Source organism: Hippoglossus hippoglossus, chromosome 4 (genome assembly GCF_009819705.1).
Source record: "Hippoglossus hippoglossus isolate fHipHip1 chromosome 4, fHipHip1.pri, whole genome shotgun sequence".
NCBI lineage: Eukaryota > Metazoa > Chordata > Actinopteri > Pleuronectiformes > Pleuronectidae > Hippoglossus > Hippoglossus hippoglossus.
In genome coordinates, this window is record NC_047154.1 from 3506634 (window position 1) to 3516453 (window position 9820).

At 42.8% G+C, this 9820-nt stretch overlaps 1 protein-coding gene across 4 annotated transcripts in view; it reads right to left on the reverse strand.

Moving 5' to 3' along the window:
* The window catches only part of LOC117759771 (pre-B-cell leukemia transcription factor 1-like), a 57161-nt gene extending 48230 nt beyond the window's left edge, over positions 1–8931 (reverse strand). For all 4 annotated transcript variants that reach the window (XM_034582132.1, XM_034582131.1, XM_034582134.1 and 1 more), the window contains exons 1-2: positions 8230–8931; positions 7267–7340 (exon numbers count right to left, since the gene is read on the reverse strand). In XM_034582132.1, the coding sequence (XP_034438023.1) occupies positions 7267–7340; positions 8230–8417 (262 nt within the window). In that variant the 5' untranslated portion in view covers positions 8418–8931. The remainder of the gene's footprint in view (positions 1–7266; positions 7341–8229) is intronic.
* Positions 8932–9820: the final 889 nt, after the last annotated feature.

Genomic DNA, 9820 nt, shown 5'->3' on the forward strand with positions numbered 1-9820 from the left:
GCAGCGTAAATAACGAAATCCTATAAACTACTCATAATTACTGTGGGTGGGACTTTTAGTGATGTTGTCGGGACTTTTAGTGATGTTGTCCTTCTTTCTATCCGAATGATGTGAATTACGATTCACATTTAGGATTTAGATACTGTTTCATTTTAGGTTTATTCTTCAATAGCTCTGAGTGTGTTTTTATTGGAGCTGATGGCGGCACAGAAAGAGCAGCGGTGGAAGTGCGGCCCAGCTTCAGCGTAGCCAATCATGAGCTATGTAAGATGCTTAATGTTGCTCTGTGAAGAAGAAGTGTGAAAGCCAGTCCTACCACTCACTGAAATCCAGAGAAAATGTACGCTACATGGCTCTGGTCTGGACTGGAACAGAACATTGTGTGTAATTTTAGGAAAAGTCGTACATTTTGTCAGAAGACGCTCATAACTTAGCAGAGTCTCTGGTTTCCCAGAGTCCAGTTTCCCAGTAGGGGGGAAATCTAAAGTACTACTTTCCAGAAAATGAAGTGTTGTATAAATACACTACCTGGCAAACACACACACACACACACACACACACACACACACACACACACACACACAAAGCGAACTGAGCAGGGAATGCATATCCTGTTTCTCATAATGCAGTGGCGACATAGTGCAGATAAGATTACTGACTGGAAGGACTGCTTCAAAAACACAGACGGACAAAAACCTGTGCTCATACATACCCATACACACACACACACACACACACACACACACACACACACACACACACACACACACACACACACACTTGTACAGTAAAGTGACAGAGCAACTGCTTTGCTGTGTTAAATATCAGATGCAAATGAAAAGAGAAAATCTATCATGACTCTAATGCGGCCTGATAGGAGGGGGCGCACTCTCCTCTGAGGAGCCGAGCGGTGTGAGGAGGGTGATGTATGGAGGAGCTGGATGAGAGGTGAAAAGCGTAGCGAGACGGACGAAGGGAAGGAGGGGTGGGGTGGGGGTACTGCCGGGAGGGAAGGGAGGGAGTAGTGGGGGGGACACGCAGTCCTGCCAGACTCCTGAGAGCCCAGGGCAAAAGTGGAATAAATGTTGATTAGTGTTGATTTTGTCCAACGAGCACCCGGCAACTGACAGTGGGACTAAGCTGCAGCGAAAGGGAACCATTAATCTTGGTCTGGTTTAAGTAGTGTATATTAATTTGTGTCATTTCCACTACGTGGAGAGAGGCCTCTCTCTCCCTCTCTCTTTCCTCTCCTCCCTCCCTCCAGTGTTTGAAAGCTGTGGCAGCTGAGCTTCTTTCATAGGGAACATACAGTGGAAGCCTGGAGGTGGCGTCTGCAAGTAGCAGCAGGGGAGAGTGGAGGAAATGAGATTCCAAACACTACATTATGGAAAATGAACTCCTGGGGGGGTTGGTATGGCAACCACATTCAAATGTGCCGTTGCATGTTCAATTTAACGTGCATAACAAATTTGCGGACTTGATTAAATTCGTAACATATTAAGGTGGCTGGTATAAAAAAAGGGCCGACCAAACCTGCAGGGACTGAGATTGCAAAGAGAGCCTTGAACGAGGTAAATGGCAGAGCAGCGATATTTAAGCAGCCGTTTCTCAGCGTTGAGCACAGGAGGCGACAGTCAGGTAAAAGAACGAGGCCCACGCTCCTCTATGAGTCGGCTCGGATCGTCCCTTCATTCTGTAATCTCCACACTGGCAGGGCTGCTCCCAGCTAAATGTCATTTTTCTACAAGTGGCCTTCACAAGAGACAGAAAAAAATATTCATCACTTAAGGAATTTGGGGAAATATCTATCGTTAATATCACAAAAACACCATATAGTGTGCACTGCTGCTTTCTTTTAACAAGGACGAGTGGAGAAGAGAAACTTGTCCTGGAAAAAAAATGAAAATAGATGACTTTCCCTCTACATGTAATGTCATTGTTAATTACCAAATCGCAGCACAGTAAGATTTTTATAATTAAGCTCCTTAATATGATTAACATGTATCAATTAGGCGACTGACAATTTGCATAATGTATAATGTAACCACATTGTTCTATACTGTAATGGTATTAACGCACCATTTACAATGCTGTCACTCACTGATGACTCTGTGATTATGATTCTGCATCAAATAAAAAAATAATAATAAAAAAACTGAGCTTGTGCCTGGTGCTGGTTAATCAAAACACGTTTTCCCTGGAATCAGACTTCGGTTCTTCCTCTCTCTGTGGATGATTAAGCAGAGAGACGGGGGGAAACAGCTGGGGCGGCGAGCTTGGCATTTGTCTCTCCCTTGAATGCTGCTGTATCAGCATCGTGGAGGAAGGACGAGAGGGAGACAAAAGCTGCGCATATCGCAGTCGCCTCTGTGTCCGCCGAGAGACGCGCACGAGAGCGGAGGCACAGCCCCGTGACGCGATGCTCGCTATCAGAGCACATATCTGCTCCACCATGTCATACTGAGAAGGAGCCACACACTGTCACTTGGTTTACACTTAATAGTGACTCCCAACTCAGGCTTTGGGGCATTCGAATTAAGGTGGTCGGACTCATCTGAAGAAATCTGAAGACAGGATGTCTTTGTTCTTTTCTCACCAGATTATTTATTAGTTTTTAGTTTATCCACTGAAAGAAAATGAATCAGCAGCTGCTTTCAGTTCATCCTTCGATGACAAACAGGATCCAAATTTCAAACATTAACACTATGTGAGGATTTGATGCTATTTTCGCTCTCATGTGACACTAAACTGAACTTTTTAGACTTTTGGTTAAATTAGTGATCTGACGACATCAGCAATTTCTTGACACTTTAGAGACCAAACAATTAACCAGTTAATATTGATTAATCAGTTGGTTAATTTCCCAATGAATGAATTAATCTCTTAGTCTATAATAAATTAATGCCAAGGTGATGTTGTTTTCAGTTGTGCAATGATTGATCAATTATTTAGTTTGTTGACACAACATTTATTAATTAACTGTTTTGGAAATTGACTAATTGTTTAATTCATTTTACACAGAAATGTTAAACGGTCAAACACGCAAAGCATTATGCTTGAATTTTAGAAAATGTATTCAGTTGATTTGACAAAATAATGATTTGTTTAGTAAAAATAATTATTGGAAGATTAATAAATAGAGAGAATTTTGTTACAATAGTTGCAGCACTGCCAACAGTACAATAAAAACTCAAAGATATCCATCTTACAATGATGTATAAGAATAAACTCCCGCCTGGAACAGGAGAATCTGCATTTTTGTTTAATAACTAAATAAATGATCACAAAACTGTTGCCATTCCATTTTCTGTCAATCACCTTATCAGTTAAGAATAAATAATAGTTTCAGCACTTCACCAGACTGCATGATGTTTTAAGGCTGAAATTGTACCTGGTCGCGCTGAGGGCTGCTCCACAGTGTTTACACAGTGACGTGCAGCCGAGATCAGTTCTCTGTCATACAAATAGGCAGATGCCAAGCAGCTGAATGGACTGACAAGTCAATGTAGTGTAGGCTTCCATGCACCTTCCATAATCAGACCTCTGGCTCGTTTCATCCTGTCAAACACCCGCCGTAAAACACCATATTTTCACCCTTCAAAAAATAACATTACATCACCCGACCCAGTCATTTTTATAAATGGAGGATCCCCGAGGCTTGAAACCTTACACTGCACAAACACGGGCCACGAGAAAGCCGGCCTTTTGTTGAGGTTGAGAGGGAAAAAATTTAAAAGCAAGTCAAAGCAGCACATTTACTGAGCAGCTCCGTCAAGAAGTGGTTTTGTTTGACACTGCCAGAGATTTATGATGTTGCTGAAGTGTTTACAGAGGTCAAGGCGGCTCATTTTCCAAATCAGTTTATCTAAAGAGGCCTTTTCATCAATCATAAAAAAAAGAGCCTGAAAAAAAACAGTCCACCTTAACAAAAATCAGTTACGCACCTAGAAAAACAGAGTGCATACATTTGAAATAAATTGTTGTGTCATCTCATTTGATACCTCAATATTTACCCGTCTGTTAACTTCAAGAGTTCAGTTATTGAAAGGTTAAAGTTCCATGGCCCAGTAGCAGTGGAGTCAAATTGTTTGGTTATATTTTTGGAAAGTCTCTGTGAGAATCTCTCTGGGCTGAGCACGCCAACGCTGCTGCGACCAACACTAACACAAACCCTGCTGTCGTTTTTACCTTTGCTCCACATTTCGGACACGTTTGAGTGGTAAAATTAATATGTTTTATAAATTTCATGCTTCGTCTCTCCTCGAGAATGTGCTTCACCACACACACACACACACACACACACACACACAAACACACACACACACACACACCAGACACACACACACACACACACACACACACACACACACACACACACTCTGCAAAACCGCATTCCTTTGAAGTGAAAAAGACTACCCAAATATGCCTGAAATATACCGAAGCTGATGTCTGTCAAAAAAAAAAAAGAAACAAAAAGAAGCATTGGTTTAAATAAAGTGTTCCTTCCTTCTCCTTTCCTGCCAAGGCTCTGCTGCACACGCTGCATTGTGCTTGTTTATACTGCACAATCTTTCTGTTGGCCATCCCTCATTTCATCCCAGTAAAAATACACAGAGTGGGTCAGAAGTTCAGGCCCTAGATCAACACTGGCATTGTGTCCTGCAGGTGCTGTCAGCCAGGGATGGAAAATATACACAAGCAAACAGCAGCTCTGTGGACACACACACACACTGTCTCCGCACTCGGATGGTAATGAGGGGCAAAGTTACAATGGCTCCACTGCAGCTTTGAAGAGTCACCACACCAATGCTTCTGGACTCTGACGCTCTATGCACACTCTGCAATATTTCCGAAAGTTGTCTCCGGGAAATGAAACAACATTTAAATGAAAGCCTTTTTGTGGAATGATGGCAAAGTAAATTACAGGAAATGTTGTGTATGATCTGTGAAAATGTATCATTAGCCGTTTTAAACAAAGCATCATTTGTTCTTTCATTTCAAGCCTTCAGTCAAAGTAATCATAGAGAAAGAAAACCTGAAAGTCAGCTGGCTTCTCTCAGTCACACAGAGGCAACGCCAGAGCTACACACTTTTAAATGTCCAACGTTAAAAGTTTTAAAAAGCCACTAACTTTTACTATAAACTAGCTATAACAACTATAATTTAATTTCTATAAATTACGAACACTTAGAACAAAATTGGACCTGCGTGTAATTTAAATTACAATTAAAAAATGAAATTGGTCGCAAACGTATGTTCTCAGTCAATTCACGGATATGGTTTAATTACATTTCAAAAGGATTCTGTACCACTAGAGGGAGCAACAAGCTGCGACTTCTCCCACTATAAATAATACTTAGAAAATCTGCGTTTTTCAGCGAAAGTGAACGTGACAATGTTATGAGCTCACCCACAAAGTAAAATAATATTTTAAGTAAAAATGATTATGAATCATGATATTAATTACCAAGCTCAATTCAAGTGCTCTGTGTTTGATTAGTGGACCTAACGACGCCAAAGAGAAACACGAAACATGCATCTTTTTTTATTTATTTGTAAACGGTAAAGTGTTGACAGAGAAAAGAGTAAAATAATGTTTGAACCATAATTTCCCTGAACTGTACACACACACACACACACACACACACACACACACACACACACACACACACACACACACACACACACACACACACACAGTTATATATATATATATATAAGTGTGTGTGTATAGAGAGAGAGGGAGAGATTCAATTTATAAATAATTTTACTCTCTAAATCTCTAAATGTGTGCATAGTAAATTTTTATTTTTAAGGGATATGAGATAAAGAACATGTACTCGAGTGTACCTGAATCAGAGAAACTGTTACAGATTGTAGTAAAAGTGAAAGGTAGCTCTCTACAAAAACAAGACAAGCACCTCGTCTCTTGTGTAAAGCTCCATAAGCTGCACCTTGTATTTATAGGTTGCCAGCTGAAAGAGAAAAGAATGGGTGTGCAGGCAGGAAGAGGTCCAAGTTACTTTGTACTCTCTGCAGAGCCGAACTTTGGATGAACTCCGAGAAGCGCTGGGGAGTAAAACACTATGCATAACTGTGTCACTCCCCCTCCAAAAAAAAAAACTAGCAAAGACAACAAAAAAGAAGAGCGAGCCAGCAGGCTTCAAAAGGCCCCCGGCTCTCTCCTGAGGCACTGGCCGACTCCAGATAAATTGTTGGGCTTGGGGTAGGCAGTGAGGTGAACTTCAATGAAAACCTCAATGAAAACATTCATGAAAGCACCAGGCGAGGGTGGGATCACACAAACGGGAAACAACATAAACAGCGCCAGTCATCGCCGCCACAAAGGTCAAGTATGAGCAAGTGCAACTTTGGAGACGGTGACAACAATATCTCCTTCATCCTCCATCCCTTCCATTTGATTTCATGCACTAATGAGTCTGAAACACGCAGAAAGCGCTGCCTCTCGCTGCAGACTGGCATGCTTTGGCAACGGAATATCTCTGCAGTACAAGTTTTGAAGAGTCCTACAGCACATCAGTGTGAAGACAGGGAAATAAAAGATGAGATGCACGCTATCAGTCGGAAGTGCACTGAATTCTATCTGTGCCAATTTCAAAAATGTCACGGGGATAATGATTTGGAAACATGACTTACGCCTCCTATGTTACGTTATTTCTCTCCTAGCAATTATTCTGCTGACATGCTCGCTCACAACTGCTTTAATAGAGAGACACAACACAGAATGGAAAGAGACGTATCCACCAGACTTGACAGTTAACTCACAAGGGGAGACATCAACGTGCTTGTGACAATTTTGCTCAACACTCTCCATTATTCCACAATAGCATCAAATAAAAGAGCGCATTCTTATTTTGACACGATAATTGACAAGGACCACTCGAAGGTAATTGTCCAGAGTTGCTATTGTGAAAACGTGCACACTTTACAGCTACAGGAGGAAACATGTGTCTTGCATGTCAGAGTAATGTATGGTGCTGGATTGTGCTGCAGCTGCATATCCAGCATTAGATTCTCCAGAGTGAATTGGAGTGTGAGTAGTGAATGTCCCATTGATGACAGGACAGCCCCACACAGCCTCTGTGAATTTATTTTTGCCACATGTTCCATTATTAAAAAACACAGTGCATGCACCGGTGTGGCCATGTAACCTGGTTAAAAGGACTCGCAGCATGTCTTGTGGACGGTGTGGAGACAAAAGCAGGGTTCGGTGTTCAGGAGAGTGCAGTGTTCGTGGGAACGTACCTGTTTTCTCTTTGATTTCACACAAGACATTGAAAAGAGCTGGCTTCATTCTGTGACAGTTGAGAGCGTGCTTCCTGAAACAGAGAGGTGCCTTCATGAGCAGACCACAAAAACATGGGTCCTATCCAGACATGTTCAACCTCTCACTCACTGGACAACAAAGCTGCGTGTGCACATATTTGAATCTTTACAAGGACCAATAACCAAACTATTGTATTAGTGCTGCAGCTTCATTGTTAGAGCCTATATCACTTACCAATGTAAATAACTGATCAAACATTTTGTTTGGATGTATCTGCTCTACTATTAGCTAATAGTATAATTTCATCATAATATAAATAAAATTCTGATTACCTATCTTCATAAAACAAAACACAATTATATTAACATAATGTAGAATTTTTGTCACTTACTTGGTCACTTGAATTTAATGTGGATTACACTACATGGATGAAATCCTAAATTATGTATCCTAAGCAAGAAAGTTGTAAATAAGCTGCAGGCCATAAAAAAACTGCCTCAACTATTACTCACTAATTATAAGAGATATCAAAAATAAAAACCTATGGAAATAAAAGACCCTGCATGGCAGCTGTATCTGTGTTGAAGGTTGAATGCACCCTGACTTTATTGAGGTGTTAAGTGTTTTTAAAAATACTCCCAGTGAGCGACAAGTTGGCATGTGACAGTAATAAACACCACATGAGCGACTTATTCAAATGTGAAGTTTAGTGATTTTATTCTATCCATCGTTGTTTTGTCGGCTTTTCCACAAAGGGACTGCGATGCCTTGACATTTATTCTCCTATCTTCACTGTGTAGTTTTGTTGATTTAGATTTTTTTTTTTTGGAATTTCTTCCAATTTTCTCCCATCTTTTATTCTATGTTTTATCTAGTTTGCCGCCGCCTCGTCCTGCCAGCCGGGCAGCGGGAGAGGAGCCGGGTCTGGAGCACATCTTTACCTGGCTTGCGCTTCATCCAGACTCTGATCTGTGATGGTCATGATTTGCTGTAAAATGTCTCCAATGTCCTGTTTCCTGCCGTCGCCGTCCGTCCCTCCGGTGCTCTCCTGCATGTGCTGCGGCAGGCCGGGGTGTCCTGCCATGCCCACCCCGGTGTGAGAGTGCATCAACCTCGGCTGCTCGTCCATCTCTTCTTCCCCCTCTTATCTAATTCTGTGTGGCGCTCTCGCTGCTGAAATCCTGCAATACTTCATACAAAAAAGAAGGAAAAAAGGGAGGCAGGGGATCAAAAATATCCCAGTGGTGAGTTGTTTTTATATTTGCGCTGCGCACCCGTCGGTTCCTCGCAGATGGATCTGGTGGCGCTCGCCGAGCAGAGAGCGCGGGGATCGGATGAGGGAGAAAGCGGAGAAACGCGCCCTCCTGCTCTGTGGCTGGGTCTCTCTCTCTCTCAGCTGGTCGGAGCTGAATGTGAAATCTGATCTGAGCTGCTGCTGCTGCCTTCACTGGAGCAGGGTGTGCGTAAAAAGCTGCTGGTTAGTACTACCACCAACTAGGACACGTTCTCTCGTGGTGCTGCGCAGTGATCCGAAACCACCTCTTCCTGCCAATTTAGCACCAAAAAAAAGGAAAACAGTGGCCGTGAGAGATAATGATAAGTGTGTGTTTATTTCAACCACTCCATCCCCTTGCTTTTGTCATGTACAGTACAGGCAGCGGCGTAGCAGAGCGCATGAGATGCCAGACTCCGCCTACGCGACATGATTGGGAATATAAGACCGTTTAGCCCCACCTTGAGGTGCCTCTCGTGAAACGTCGATCATTGGGGCTGTGAGGGTGGGATGCCGGGTACAAGCTGGGAAATGTGGCTGCTGCTGCCTTTACAAGCACGGGAGACGGTACGGAGTGGCAACACGGTGATGGATAGAGGCTGAACCCCAAATAAATAACAGAGTCTGACACTGGAGTTCTGCTTTAGTCTCGGATTCTGACCTCAGCAAGAGACGCATCCCTTCACCGGGACCCACAGGAAACCTCCCCATCTCCATGTGGTGCCATGATGTAAGGTACACCTGGACAAGCCCTTTCATTTTGTGAAAATGATTGGATGCATAATTAGGATTTATGGACAGAGAGGGGAAAAAAAGCATCCACTGATGAGACACATAGTGAAAAACACCTTTCTGATATCATTAATATTTCATATTCATGGCATAAAATGAGCCTTACAGTCAAACACGCTTGTTAAGTTGCTGTAGGCGGTGGTACATCGACTCTGTTCGTTCATTTTCAGGTATGTTGCGGGGCTCTGCTTGGCTGCCTTTAGCTGGGTCCTCCTAATGTAAGGCGGTGACCCATGTTGCGCAGCCAAGCAGTAAGACCCGAGTGTGTCTGGCCAGGCTGAAAAGTGCCCTTCAGGCCCAGTGCTGCCTCACTGCCGCTGCTCCCCTCCACTACTGAGAGCCATGCAGAGGGGAGAGGAGGAGGAGGAGGAGGAGGGTAAAAAGAACCTCCAGTGTGGAAGTAAAGTATGAACGGTTGCGTGCAAATTGTCGGCCTGGATATTTACATGTATGACACATATATTAAG